General features: G+C 40.9%; 1 protein-coding gene across 5 annotated transcripts in view; it reads right to left on the bottom strand.

The window, feature by feature from the left end:
• Pxk (PX domain containing serine/threonine kinase like) overlaps window positions 1-15,504 on the bottom strand; it is a 72,323-nt gene that overhangs the window by 35,504 nt on the left and 21,315 nt on the right. For all 5 annotated transcript variants that reach the window (XM_050161132.1, XM_050161133.1, XM_050161134.1 and 2 more), the window contains exons 2-4: window positions 13,047-13,097; window positions 10,730-10,777; window positions 1,076-1,262 (exon numbers count right to left, since the gene is read on the bottom strand). In XM_050161132.1, the coding sequence (XP_050017089.1) occupies window positions 1,076-1,214 (139 nt within the window). In that variant the 5' untranslated portion in view covers window positions 1,215-1,262; window positions 10,730-10,777; window positions 13,047-13,097. The remainder of the gene's footprint in view (window positions 1-1,075; window positions 1,263-10,729; window positions 10,778-13,046; window positions 13,098-15,504) is intronic.

Below are 15,504 nucleotides of genomic sequence, written 5' to 3'. Positions count from 1 at the left end.
CTAGGTGTCCCGTCTCAAACAGGAATGTGTTTGTTTAGCATTTTTGAAATAGGATCTCACTTTTTTGTCCAAGCTGGCCTGGAACTTACTGTATAAACTTATGGCACTCCTCTTCCCAAGTGCTAGAGTTGTAGGAATGAGTCTGGCTTAAAAAACAATGTTTTAAAAGACCCAGTAACAGGGGTCTGGAGAGATGGCTCAGTGGTTGGGCATGCTGGCTGCTCTTCCAGTGAACCCGGGTTTAAGTACCAGGACCCACATGGCAGCTCACAACTGTTTATAATTCCTGTTCCAGAGGATCTGACACCCTCACACAGGCATACTACATGTGTGGCAAAACACCAATGTACATAAAATACAAATAAAAACTATTTTTTAAAAAAAGAAACAATAACAGAATCTATTACCTTAACAAGAAATTAACAACCAGAGTTCCATTTAGAAACCCTTAAAGCATGGCTTGGCTTTAAATAATCTGGGTTTTTTTCTGTTTATCAGGGTAACTCTACAATAGTTTTAAAGGCCCCTAAAGGCCACACCAGAGGGAAGTAGATATTTAGTTCTTCCTTCTGCTGATGTCAGGCTGGGTATTTGATGCTGACTTTGTGTGTAACTAGCAGGGAAGCAAAAACCCTGATCCTAGGGAGCCACCTTCTGCGCATGACACACAAGAGCCACCTTCTGCGCATGACACACAAGAGCCTCAGGAAGGAGGTGTGAGGACACAGGAACGGCCCTTCTAAATCAACATTACATTTAAAAACTATGTAAAGAAAACGCAGACATATTCCACACTGTAAACATAAACCAGATTGAGGTTGCTCTGTGCACTACTGTTTCTGTACCTCTGGTTTCTCTTTTGTATTTTCCGAACAGGCATCAAAAATATTTTGGAAGGAAATTATGCCCCTCTTAAAAATATATAGAAAAATACAATCAAGAAAATCTTTGCAAAGAAACACTATCCTGTTACAAATGTGCACATTTCTCCACATGGAAGTAGAGCTTTCCCATATATTATCTCTTGCTGAGCCCAAGCCCCACGTGACTGCACCTCACAGACCCTGCTTCTTACCAGTGTAGTTTGCAGAATAGTTGTTCGGGTCCAGGAACTTCTTAAGCAGCTCACAATTGGACAAAACATGATTTGCCATGATAACATTAAGGTAGTTCTGCAGGCCTCTCTGTCTCTCAGCTATGAATTCGCGGTCCATGTTTCCAATCAGTTTCTTAGGAGGAAGAGGCAGACTCAAGCCTGCAATCTGAAAGAACAGAAGGAAAAAAAGGAAGACGAGGGGGAGTTATAGTTGTGTTAAATATCCACAAGTAAGTTTGATATCTGAATCCTGAAACATCTGTAATTCATTAAATATAAAACAATGTAGACTTTAAAGATTAGAAATTTTATATATATATAAAACTATACATCTCATGATTGATAAAATTATATACTAATCATAGTAACTGATTGTTTCACTTTTACCAACGTTTTATTGGTATATTTATTGGAAATAGTACCAAGAGAAATTGCTTTTACAAAGTTAACATTAGTAGTCCTATGATACTACTTCCTCCACAGCCCATGGGCCAGGTTCTCCAGACCCTGGAACAACCATAGCAATTCTGATCTTTTGGCTCAATTTGCTATGTCTTGACTCTACATTCCTGGGCAGTATTTGTAATATTTCATGATGGGTGATGGGATTAAGGTCTCCTTCACAGCTGAAGAGTGATCCCAGCTCTCGAGAGGCAGGCAGATCTCTGAGTTCAAGGCCAGCGTGGTCTATAGAGTGAGTTTCAGGCTACAAGAGAAACCTTGTCTCAAAAAACAAAGAACAAAAAAGAAGTTCTCTTTCATAGTTCTGACCTCACCTTGCATATCCCGTCTCCTGCCTCCAGTTACATTATTGTATTTACACTAGGAAAAATGATATTTCTTACAATTATATTCACAACTGCTGAGCCTATTTTGGGTTCTGTGTTATAAATAGGATCCTATGAGGTTATCTGCTTCCCATCTCAGAATTTTGCCTTTTTACATCTCTGAGTTTGAGGCCAGCTTGGTCTAGAGATCTAGTCTCAAGATAGTCAAGATTAGTCAGTGAAGGACAGAAAGTTGATGAAGGTGAATTTGAACGAGGGGGCCACGGTCCAGTCCAGCAAGCAGCAGAGTTTAGCAGCTTCGGCCATGTGGTTCTGGCTTCAGAGTTAAGGACAGAAGATGTAGGCAATGGAATTGGCCTCCAAGCTGCAGAGGCCAGGCATGTGTTGTGGTGTCCCTGAATGGAGGCCCAGAGAGCCCATTTTGTGAAGCTGTGAAATTGAGGGCCGAATTGCCTTAAAGAACCCAAGATGTTAAAGAAGTCAGTGCTGTGGGATACCTGCTGAGGAAAGCTTCTAATAGGGAGTGGAACCAGCCCAAAAAGAAGTGTGTTGTAGTTGACAAAGCTGAATGGAGTTGGAGATCTTAAGTGAATTTTGACATAAGACAAAAGATGCAGAGTCTGCAGTTTTTCCCAAACTCCAAGCTGGTTGTGGGTCTCGCTTTGGTTCAGTATTTCCTTCCTATGCACCCTTCCCTATGTTTTGGAATGGTAGTGTATGTCCTGTACCATTATATGTTGGAAGTATAAAATGTTCTTTGATTTTGATTTTACAGGTGATAACAGTAAGAGGTTGTATGTCTCTCAGAAGAGATTTTGACTTTTAAACATTGTTGAGACTGTGCTAGACTATGTGGATTTTTTTTTTTGTTTTCTTTTGTTTTTTTAGAGATAGGGGTTCTCTGTGTATCTCTGGCTGACCTGGAACTCACTCTGTTGATCAGGCTTGGCCATGAACTCACAGAGATCTGCCTGTCTATGCCTCCCAAGTGTTGGGATTAAAGGCATGTACCACCACCGCCTGACACATTATGATACTCTAACAAGTTTGTGGAGGCCAGGGAGTGGAATGTGATAATGTGAATGTAAATGGCTCCCATAATCTCAGGGAATAGCACTATTAGGAGGTGTGGTTTTGTTGTAGTGGGTATAGTCTTTTTTAAAATTGATATTTATTGAGCTCTACATTTTTCTCTGCTGCCCTCCCTGCTTCTCCCCTCCCCCGCTTTCAACCCTCCCCCAAGTTCCCCATGCTCCCAATTTACTCAGGAAATCTTGTCTTTTTCTAATTTCTACTTTCCATGTAGATTAGATCTATGTATGTTTCTCTTAGTGTCCTTATTGTTGTCTAAATTCTCTGGGATTGTGGTTTGTAGTTTGGCTTTCTTTGCTTTATTTTAAAAACCACCTATGAGTGAGTACATGTGATAATTGTCTTTCTGTGTCTGAGTTACCTCACTCAAAATAATGTTTTCTAGCTCCACCCATTTTCCTGCAAAATTCAAGCTGTCACTATTTTTTTTTCTGCTGTGTAGTACTCCATTGTGTAAATGTACCACATTTTTCTTATTCATTCTATGATAGAGGGGCATTTAGGTTGTTTCCAGGTTCTGGCTATGACAAACAAAGCTGCTATGAACATAGTTGAGCACATGTTCTTGTGGCATGATTGAGCATCCTTTGGATATAGACCCAAAAGCGGTATTACTGGGTCTTGAGGAAGGTTGTTTCCTAATTTTCTGAGAAATCGCCACACTGACATCCAAAGGGGTTGTATCAGCTTGTATATCCATCAGCAATGCAGAAGTGTTCCCTTTTCCCCACAACCTCCAATATAAGTTGTCATCAATGTTTTTGATCTTGGCCATTCTTTCAGGTGTAAGATGGAATCTCAGAGTTGTTTTGATTTGCATTTCTCTGATGACTAAGGATGTTGAACATTTCCTTAAGTGTCTTTCAGCCATTTTAGATTCCTCTGTTGAAAGTTCTCTGTTTAGGTCTGTACTCCATGTTTTTATTGGATTATGTGATCTTTTGGTGTCCAATTTCTTGAGTCCTTTGTATATTTTGGAGATCAGACCTCTGTCTGATGTGGGGTTAGAGAAGATCTTTTCCCATTCTGTAGGTTGTTGTTTTGTCTTGTTGACCGTGTCCTTAGCTTTACAGAAGCTTTTCATTTTCAGAAGGTCCCATTTCTTAACTATTTCTCTCAGTGTCTGTGCTGCTGGGGTTCTATTTAGGAAGTGGTTCCCTTTGCCAATGCATTCAAGTGTACTTCCTACTTTCTCTTCTATAAGGTTCAGTTTGGCTGACTTTATGTTGAGGTCTTTGATCCATTTGGACTTGAGTTTTGTGCATGGTGATAGATATGGGTCTATTTTCATTCTTCTACATGTTGATATACAGTTATGTCAGCACCACTTGTTAAATATGCTTTCTTTTTTCTATTTGATATTTTTTGCTTCCTTGTCAAAGATCAGGTGTTCGAAGATGTGTAGATTGATATCCAGGTCTTATTCAGTTCCATTGGTCCTCCTGTCTGTTCTTATGCCAATACCAGGCTGTTTTCAGTACTGTAGCTCTGTAGTAGTTTGAAGTCAGGGATTGTGATGCCTCCAGAAGTTCTTTTATTGTACAGGATTGTTTTGGCTATCCTGGGTTTTTTGCTTTTCCATATGAAGTTGAATACCATTCTTTCAAGGACTTTCAAGAATTTTGCTGGGATTTTAATGGGCATTGCATTGAATCTGTGGAGTGGGTATAATCTTGTTGGAGGAAGTGTGTCACTGTGGAGTTGGGCTTTGGGATCTCTTTGCTCAAGCTTTGCTCAATGTGACCCAACAATTTCCTGTTGCCTTGTGATCAAGATGCAGCCAGCAGCATGTCTGCCTGCAGGCCACCATGCTCCCTGGCGTGATGATAATGGACTGAATCTCTGAACTGTAAGATGCAACCTCAATTAAATTTTTTTTCTCTTATAAGAGTTGCTGTGGTCACAGTGTCTCTTCACAGCAACAGAAACCCTGAACAGGTTTTCTGTGTGTAATAGCCCTGGCTATCCAGGAACTCACTCTGTAGACCAGGCTGGCCATGAATTTACAGAAATCTGCCTGCCTCTGCCTCACAAGTGCTGGCATTAAAGTTGTGGACCACCACACCTAGATGTCATTTGGGTTTTCAACATAAATGCTTTGTTGTTCACTTCAGCATTTCTATTTGTCCTTGAAGGTGTGTGTGTGTGTGTGTGTTTGTGTGTGTGTGTGTATTATTGCTTAACACAGCTAGGGAAGAAGAAAAGGTAAAAGCGGGTGCTCAATCTGCTACCATTTTCCAGATCACTTCAAACTTTTGAGACTATTTTTAAACTTGAAAAGCAAAGTAAGGTCACTTTCAAAGAGTAGTACTATAGTAGTGCTATTTGACACTTGAACCAAAAATAAAAATAAAAACAAAAAAGCAATCCAAACAATATGCATATTGATTGACTGAGGGTAAGGCCAAATGAGAAGGGCATCTCAAATTTAGAAAAGGATGCATGGTAAGCTAGTCACGGGGGCAAACCTAACTCAGGTTCCACTCTAGATTTTTCAAGCAATGATGACACAGTCCAATGAATAAGACGTGTGGTTGGAGTGAGAATGGACCCTATAGGATCATACATGTGGTAAGCGCTTGGTCTCAAGTTGGTGATTCCCTTTGGGGAGGTTTGGAAAGTGTGGCCTTGCTGGAGGAGCCTTCACTAGAGGCAGGTCTTGAGAGCCTGCAGCCCTGCCCTCCTTGCAGTTTGCTCTCTCTCCTTCATGCTTGGACTCCGAGATGTGAACTCCCAGCTGGCTACTCCGGCTGCCATGCTGCCCCACTACCAGGGGCTCTAACCTCAGTCAGAATAAACTTTCTTCTATGAGTTAAGGTGTTTTATCACAGCAACAGAAAGTAATGAGTACAATGTCATGGGAAAACGGCTAGCTGACAACTCTAAGTTGCCTATTTCTCCCATAAAACTATGAAAACGTTTCAGACACAATTAGGATACATTTTCTATCATGGCAGTTTGTCACCAGATAAGACACTTAAATTTCAAGGGGTTTTTCTCATTCATAAAATTAAGCTTTATCTAAGCAGTTTCTTTACTTTATCTTAGCAGAAAGGTCTAGGAGTGATTACAGTTTCTTACTTAGCTAAATATAATGCACAAGTACAAAGAAAGCCAATTCTTTTATTTGATGTTGCTCAAGGGCAGAAAGCATTACTAAGGTTATATATCAATGTAGCCTAAAACATAACTGGTATATCCTAAAAATACCTTATGAAATTTATAGAATATAATCTTATTTTTATATAAACAATGGATATGCTCATATACGGAAGTGAACACTGTCTTTTTCTTTACTCAAAAGCTTTTGTTTTATATTTATTTATTATGTATACAATGTTCTGTCTGTATGACTGCAGGCCAGAAGAGGGCACCAGACCCCATTACAGATGGTTGTGAGCCACCATGTGGTTGCTGGGAATTGAACTCAGGACCTTTGGAAGAGCAGGCAATGCTCTTAACCACTGAGCCATCTCCCCAGCCCCTACTCAAAAGCTTTTTAATTTTAAAAATCTTTATGTGTATAACTGTTTTTCTTGCATTTATGCCTATGTACCACATCCATGCCTAGAGAGGGCTTCAGAGCCCCTAGAACTGGAGATATAGATGGTTATGAGCCACCAAGTGGGTGCTGGGAATCAAACCTAGGTCCTCTGGAAAAGCAGCCAGTACTTCTAACTTCTGAGCCATCATTCCAGCTCCCATGAAAACTCTCTTAAAAGATTCACACCCACTGGAGAACATAGCTATCTCTAGGAGCAGGTTGTGATTTTTTATTCTGTGATGAAACATTTATCATACTCATGTGCCCTTCTCAACTAAAAGAGAAAAACATTCTTTTCTAATTAAAATGATTTTTTAGGCAAGGTTTTTTTTAATTATTTATTTATTATGAACAGACTGGACTGCATGGTCCATACAACAGCACCCACTGAGTGATGAGTCCTACATCATTCCATATGAAGCACTGGATTCAAACACCAGTATTTTCCATTTATGGTGGGGATATAAGAATGTATTTGATAAAATAGTTGTCTTTTCTATTTGTTTCGAGGGAGTAGTCTCAAACTCTCTAAGTAGCTGAGAATGGCTTTGAGCCTGATCCTCATGCCCCCACCTCCTAAAAGCTGGGAGCATAGGTGTGTACCACGATACCATACTCTATGTGGAGCCAGAGAACTGAACCCAGAGCTCCATGCGTGCTAGGCCAGCACTTTACCAGTTGAGCTACCCCCCAGCCTAAAATGTCTGTCTTGAATGGTGAGAGCTCCAAGCCCCAACCAATCTTTTTTTTTTTTTTTACTTTCTTTTGCATGTATATGGTGTGTATGTGTGGACCCAGGTGTGCTGGTGTCATAGTGTATGCATGGAGGCTGAAGGACAACCTTGCATGTCACTTCTCACTTTCCACCTCATTTGAGCCAGAGCCTTTTAGTTTTTCCTGTTTCACATGCTAAGTTAGCTGGTCCTCAAGCTGGGAATTTTATCTCTGCCTCTCATCACCCTGTAGGATAGTAGGATTACTGACCTGTGCCACCACCACACCCGCCCTTACGTGAAAATCAAAACAACTGAGATTCCATCTTATACCTGTAAGAATAGCCAAGATCAAAAACACTGATGACAACTTATGCTGGAGAGGTTGTGGGGAAAAGGAAACACTTCTGCATTGCTGATGGATATTCAAGCTGGTATAGCCCCTTTGGATGCCAGTGTGGCAATTTCTCAGAAAATTAAGAAACAACCTTCCTCAAGACCCAGTAATACCACTTTTGGGTCTATATCCAAAGGATGCTCAATCATGCCACAAGAACATGTGCTCAACTATGTTCATAGCAGCTTTGTTTGTCATAGCCAGAACCTGGAAACAACCTAAATGCCCCTTTATCATAGAATGAATAAGAAAAATGTGGTACATTTACACAATGGAGTACTACACAGCAGAAAAAAAAATAGTGACAGCTTGAATTTTGCAGGAAAAGGGATGGAGCTAGAAAACATTATTTTGAGTGAGGTAACTCAGACACAGAAAGACAATTATCACATGTACTCACTCATAGGTGGCTTTTAAAATGAAGCAAAGAAAGCCAGCCTACAAACCACAATCCCAGAGAACTTAGACAACAATGAGGACACTAAGAGAGAATTACATAGATCTAATCTACATGGAAAGTAGAAATTAAAAAAAGACAAGATCTCCTGAGTAAATTGGGAGCATGGGGACCTTGGGGAGGGTTGAAGTGGGAAGGGGAGCAGAGAAAAATATAGAGCTCAATAAATATCAATAAGCCGGGCGATGGTGGCTCACGCCTTTAATCCCAGCACTCGGGAGGCAGAGGCAGGCGGATCTCTGTTAGTTCTAGACCAGCCTGGTCTACAGAGCTAGTTCCAGGACAGGCTCCAAAGCCACAGAGAAACCCTGTCTCGAAAAACCAATAAATAAATAAATAAATAAATATCAATAAAAAACCATAAAAACAAAAAACAAACAAACAACAATAACAACAACAACAATAAAAAACTTCCCTTGAAAGGGGAAAGCCGGGTGGGAATCTACAAAGCCAGCAGAGAAGTTCCTGAGTTCCACTTATATCAACTTCAGAGAGAAGTGCAGAGCTGGAAGGTCCCCAAGGTGGAACCTGAAACTGGTCCTCTGCCCTAGCAGAAGCTTCTAAATTACACACAGACTCTACCAATGTTTCCAGGAACTTAGCTTTTATCTGGAGGTACAACCTCCGAACTGGTCATGCTCCTTACTCCCTTCCATCATCAGACTTTAACAATCACCTTCAACCACATGCCAGTGAGTGTTCTAAACTCTCAACAACCTTTAATTTATCTCATCATAAAATAAGCTCTCCAAGGTCAACTACAGGCTGTAAAATTGAAATCATAGAACATTTGGAATAAGAGAGACCACAGAAGTCACTCTTCATTTGAGAAGGAAAAAATGAGACCTACAAGAAGAGATGGCTGATCCGAGGTCAGAGTCTGGGTTTTCCCATCACTTCAACCCTTTCCTCCTTTCCTTTTCATTGATGCATGACCTCCCTGGCTGGCTACTAATCTGACACTGTATTTATTTGAAATATGGTGCTTTTTTTTTTCTGTGCTGTGCCTATGAAATATGATAACCATAAAATTTTTTGGAAAACACAGACTTTTCTATTTTCTTTTTTTACTAAATAGTTTTCATGCATTTTAACAGAACATGGAAAGTACCAAACACTATAAAGAGCTAAAAGAAAAACAAAAAACATAATCCTGCCACCTGGGGACCATGAGTGTTTACATTTTGGCATATTTCCTTCCAATCTTTTTCACAAAACATTTCATGTAATTATATCATGTGGCATGTAAGTTTACATTCAGAAACATCATTATACTAAAGTATGTTCCCACTGTACTCAGACCCACTCCATACTTGAGATTATATGTCTCTCCTTCACAGGATTCCACTTATCTGTAGAGAGTAATCAGATACTGAAAACCACGGTCAGAGTTTCATTCTGAGGTTTGTGAGTCCTTTGGTTATAGAGGTTGTTTTAAAATTATTTCATTGCCAAAAAGCTGCACATACTTTGTTCTGTTTGTTTACTTGGATGAGGAAAAACCTTTCACTGCCAGACGCGGTGGCCCATTCCTGTAATCCCAGCATTTGAGAAAGCAGGAGGCGTTCAAGCTGGAAACCAGCTAAGCACTATGGAACCCTGTCTCAAAACAACCGCTACCCCACACAGTATGTGGATATCTGCATTTGAAATAAGACGCATATTGGAAGCACTAGTTTTAAAAAGAATAACTACACTGGAGCAAAAATAAGTTCCAGGCCAGTACATGGCAAGATTTATCTCGAGAAAATAACAATCATTCCATCTCTGTCAACATGTTTGTTATCTACAGATTTCAACTGGTCATACTAAAATTAAAATCAGATATTGTCTGAAGGTATAGCTCAGTGGTAGACAGCATATGAAACACCCTGCACACAATCCCCAGAACTACACAGCAAGGATCAAAGGTACAACAAAAAGCAACTATAGTGTCCTGCAGATTACTGGGTCAATCAATTGCAGAAGAAAAGTACTCATGTTTTTACAGTAAATAATGTTTGGGCTCTACTGATACCATTTTCTGAAGTCTGGCATAAAACATGGCCGTATGAAGGAAAAGGAAGCAATATGTTCCTTTCTACCCAGTTCTCCTGACCTTGGTGCATACCACCAGAGGTCAGCCAGCTTATGTGATAGCCAGCTCACTAAGGAAGGGAGCAGTCCTTTGCCTCCCTGCTGATCTGGTCAACAACTAAGCACTCCAGCACACACTGAAAGGTTTCTATTGCCACACAAATCTGAGGAATGGCACAAGCCTGACAGTCTTCAGTACTAACATGGCCGGGGATTCTGATGGTGCTGAAGACTGGAGCCTTTTACTAGTGGCACTGGATGTCTGCATAGCTTCCTTCTTTTGATTGAGGGCATCAGGTTAGAATATTAGAATCTAATGTGTACTTCAGAGAAATCATTGAGTAGGAAAAGACTGAGTTTCTACTGTTATGGTTTAATGCTGATATACACTGCTAACTGCAGAGGAGCCCAGCAAGAGTAAAGGAGAGAGCCCCAGATACTCCTACACGAACTCTAGCAACCTATGTAGTCAGTCCTCATCCACAAAAGGAGCTTATCCATATGACTTCTAACCAGTAAGACATCATAAGCAATCATGTGTGTCATCAGTGTTTTGAAACATTTACCTGCAAGCTGTTGTTAAGTAAATCGAAGTCACTGTATCTTCTAACAATCTGTAAGAGACAAAACAGTGGTGTTTTGATTCAGCAAAGGCATCCCTCTCCACCTCCTGACTTGGGACTCTCTGGTGTTCCAGAGCTGGAGCATCTGTGCCAAGCGTAGCAGTGCTGCTTAGTGTTCATTTTGATTGATAAGTCCAGAAAATGCACATAGCAGTCTCCCAGGGATGGCCTGGGCTGCAGTAAACTGGTTAATGCTGGCCAAATTCACAAGGCATCAACAAGAGATTTAAACAACAGCAAAAAATTTGTCATGTTTTCAGGTCAAATTGCCTTTCAAATATCTTTCATATTAACTGATTACATAGAGGGGTAGGTAGATTAATGATTAAGAAAACAAAGGGAAACAGACAGCTTTGATGTTATTTGTCCTCGTCAGGAATAAAACATCATCTGGTAGACATGCCACCTCCCCTGGAGATAAGTCTGTTCCTGTAGGTAAAACTGTTTTACCTCTCAGCAAAAATTCCGTTTTTGTCCTGTGTCATTCCTTATACTGGTTATACTTGTTATTGCTTAGAACATAGCCAAATCTCATTAGCGCTGGTGTGCTGGCTACTTTAATGTCAGTATGATACCAGCTAAAGTCATATGGAAAAAGGGGATCTCAACTGAGAAAATGTTCCCAACATGTTGGCCTGTGGAACATTTTATTGATTGAGGATTGATGTGGGAGGACCCAGCCTTCGTTGGGTGTACCACTATGGGCTGGGTCCTGAGCACTATAAGAAAGCAGGCTGAGCAAGGCATAAGGAACAAGCTAATAAGCAGCATCCCTCCATGGCCTCTACTTCAGTCCTTGCTCCATGTTTCTGCCCTGAGTTCCTGTCCTGGTTTCCCTCAGTGATGGACTTATAAGCTGTACGGTGAAATAAGTCCTTTCCTCCTCAAGTTGCCTTAGGTCTTAAGTGTTTTATTACAACTAAAAGCCATAAATAAGACATCTTGGTAAGGAAATCATTGTGCTTTTGAGTAGTTTGACTTCAGTCTTTATCACCGGTTCTCAAATAATGTATGTAGATAAATTACCTGGATACTACCTAGAACCTCACCATAAGACAGCTTCATTCGGTAGGACTCAGGTAGAGCGCAAGAGCCCATTTTTTGTTAAGTACCCCATATAAGGTAATAAGAGCTAGAAAAACTTGTACCAGGGCTTGACTATTCTGGTAGGATGATTCTTGTCAAATGTACATAATGTTACATGTAAGTCAACCCTGATAAAGGAAGCCAATGGTAGCACAATGCTTAACTGCAGGGAAATGCACATTACAACGCTGCTCTGTCAACACTGAAAATGTGTGCCCTCAGACCAGTTACTTACCTCGAAAGTGGAAAGTGCAAATAATGCTGCTACAGAGGAATGGTTTAAGAGTGGAGTAAATTAATGTGTTTAAATCAGTGGTAAATAATTCATAAACTCTTAACAGATGTATGTGATAAATATTCAAATAAAAGCAGTCTGAAACTTTAGGCAAAGAAAAGACTGCTTGGAGCACTGTGGTCAGACTGCCTAAGGTGGAGCCAAGGCTCGAGCTGGGTCATAGAGCACAGGCAATATTATGAGAAGGGGTAGGATGGCCACAGTCCCATGAACAATTCAGCTACCCTTTGCAAGCCAACTGGGATGGGAAAGACCCCTAGTTTTCCCCATTGTCTTTTTCTCTTTAAGTCCAGCACTGAGAAAAGCAGAGCCAGGGACCTCAAGACGAGCCCTCCTTAGGGACAGTGAAAGAGTTAGCTCCAGCCGTGCAAGAGTGAACTAGCCCATAAAGCACAGTGACCTGACTGTACACTGTTGTTACCTGGTGACTCACATTATGTTTCTGGGCTGAGCTGGAGAACTGCTTTCTACTGTTCCAGGTAACCAACCACCAGGAACAAAGGCTTTGTACATCTGTATTAAAGTTAAAGACTTATGATGCTGAAGAAATGCTTCAGGGGGTAAGAGCTCATACTGCTCCTACAGGGGCCCAGTTTGCTCCCCAACAACCATATCATGTGGAACTGCCTGTCACTCCTGCCCCACGGAATCCAAATTCCTTTTCTGGCCTCGGTGGACGTGGAATTCACTTGCACAAACCCACACTGAGAGAGACACACACATATATACATAATTTTAAAAGACAAAAAGAAAACTAAAGGCTTACACCCAAAAGCAATATGATTTGTATTATATAAATATTCTGACTTTTCCAGATTTTCTGATACCTAGTGGCCACAAATTTAAACACTTTTTTCTAATAGACAAAAAAAAACTTACCTGCCAGCTGTTTTCTGTGGAAATTCCCCTTTGTACCCTGATGATATATTCCTAAAAGGGATAAAAGAAAGAGCCTTAGTTGTAAAAAAAAAAAAAATTGGGGCAGGAGATTTGACTGGGTGGCCATAGACTCCGTAGCATGAAGAAGGCTCTGGGTTCAATACTTAGCACAGGGGCAGCAGGGAGCTGCTGATCATGGCGGACAGCATCTGTATTCCTAGAACCAGGGAGATTAAAGCAGGAGAATGACAAGTTGGAGGCCAGCTTGTTTTACATGGTGAGATTCTGTTTCAATAAAACACTCATATATGGACACCAGATAAATGTATGACTTCAAAGAAAAAGTTGGAGCAATGGCTCATCTGTTAAGGCATGGATTCTGTTCCCAGAACCCACAGAGCAGTTCACAAGCATTTGTAACTCCAGTTCCAGGGTATATGATCCCCTCTTCTGACTTCCAAGTACACCAGGCATGCACATGGTATACATATATAGACACGCTGAAAAAAATACACATAAAATAATGTAGGCCTCTGAGTTCAAGGCCAGCCTTGTCAACATAGTAAGCACCAAGTCAAAACTATGTGTGACCCCATCTTAAAAAACAAATGAATGAAACTTAAAAAGTTTCATTTCATCCCTGAATCCTACAAGATGGTGAGAGAAAACTGTCTCCTGAGAGCTAGATGTCCTCTGACCTTCACATGAGAGCTGTGGCAGGGGCATGACTGCTTTCATAAACACACACATAAAAATCGGTTAATTTGCCAGGCAGTGGTGGCGCACGCCTTTAATCCCAGTACTCGGGAGGCAGAGGCAGGAGGATCTCTGTGAGTTCGAGGCCAGCCTGGTCTACAAGAGCTAGTGCCAGGACAGGCTCCAAAGCTACAGAGAAACCCTGTCTCAAAATAAATAAATAAATAAACTTAAGTTTTAAAGAGACCTATAAAATCAATTTGATGTATTTGGTAAAGAACTAAACCTATGAAGATCTAAAGAGAAGTAGGCTGTTCTGTAATTTGGAGACACCATATGTTGTATAGTTAAAGATACCGAAAAGAATGGAAAACTAGAAAGGTGATTTTTCTCAGAACATTTTGATTCTACTAAAGTGGATCAAAGGTACTCCTCCTTGACTAAAAAGACATTCGATTTTTTTCAGATTTCCAGAGCTGCCACAATGAAATGCTTCACTAAGATTCCCACTGCCTGAAAGCCTTGGAGACCGTGAAGTCAGTTTTCTCCTGAGCTGCAGGCTGCAATGGTACCCCAGATTCTCCAGTGACTTGTGTTACCCTTCTCACTCTCTCTGATGTGGAACAGACCCTATGTGTAGATAGGACAGTATGAATCACCAAGGCCCAAGAAGTCTAGGCTGCCACTAACCTAGCCATCTGTAGCCACTTCCCCAGAGAGGTCCCTCCCTCCTGCTTCCCCTGACACCACATACTTAACCTTGGCATGCAAGAAGGGTGGAGCACGTGGGCATTTTGGCAAGCCATTGTGGTCTGGGGCTGAAGTTTTTCAAACTGGACATGTACTAAGACCACATGATATGGAGCATGCATGAAGAAAGAAAAGAGAATTAACGGGAAACTCACACTAAACTTCTACATTAGTCATTCAGACCTCGCGGCAGCCACTCTAAGGGACAAATTCATACTCAGCAAGATACAGAGAACTGTCCAAGACAGCACGGCTTTGGCGGAGCTGACTGGGAACCAGAACCTTCATCTTGATCACTCCCAGGACCTTCAACCTTCCAATGTGGTTGGTAGTTTCCACTGACCTGCAGAAGCTATAAGACTGGCCTACTTCCACATCTCTAAAATACTGGTACTTAGCACGCCTTTAATCCCAGCACTCGGGAGGCAGAGGCAGGAGGATCTCTGTGAGTTCTAGACCACTCTGGTCTACAGAGCTAGTTCCAGGACAGGCTCCAAAGCCACAGAGAAACCCTGTCTCAAAAAAACAAAAAGTAAAAAATAAAAATAAATAAAATAAAATAAAATACTGGTACTTGGGCTGGTGAGGCAGCTCAGCACATACAGGCACTTGCCACTAAGGCTGATGACTTGTATACCTATAACCCACATGAAAGAAAGAGTTCCTGTGGGTAGTCCTCTAACCTTTATACACATAATGGGACATGTATACCCCACACACATGCTTTCTCTCGCAAATAAAAATATGGAGGTCTAATCAAGTGCACAGAATTCACTAGATTGCCCTAATGGTACACACCTATTAACTCTGGCCTGAAGGTGAGGGGCAGCCATTTCCAAAACCGTTGATTAATGCTTTCAACACAGATCATTTTCCAAGCAAGCACTTCCAGAGGTATATTTTGGATTTTACCACACAGTGACTGATACTCGGTTGCCTTAGTTTGATGAGATTCTAGGAAAACTTTATTTTTTGTTTTTTTTGGGGTTTTTTTTTTTTTTTTTTTTTTTTT

The sequence above is a fragment of the Alexandromys fortis genome, unplaced genomic scaffold (assembly GCF_014885135.2).
Source record: "Alexandromys fortis isolate MF-2015 unplaced genomic scaffold, M_Fortis_MF-2015_v1.1 scaffold_123, whole genome shotgun sequence".
In the NCBI taxonomy this organism is placed as follows: Eukaryota; Metazoa; Chordata; class Mammalia; order Rodentia; family Cricetidae; genus Alexandromys; species Alexandromys fortis.
This window is presented reverse-complemented; position numbering and strand designations above follow the sequence as displayed.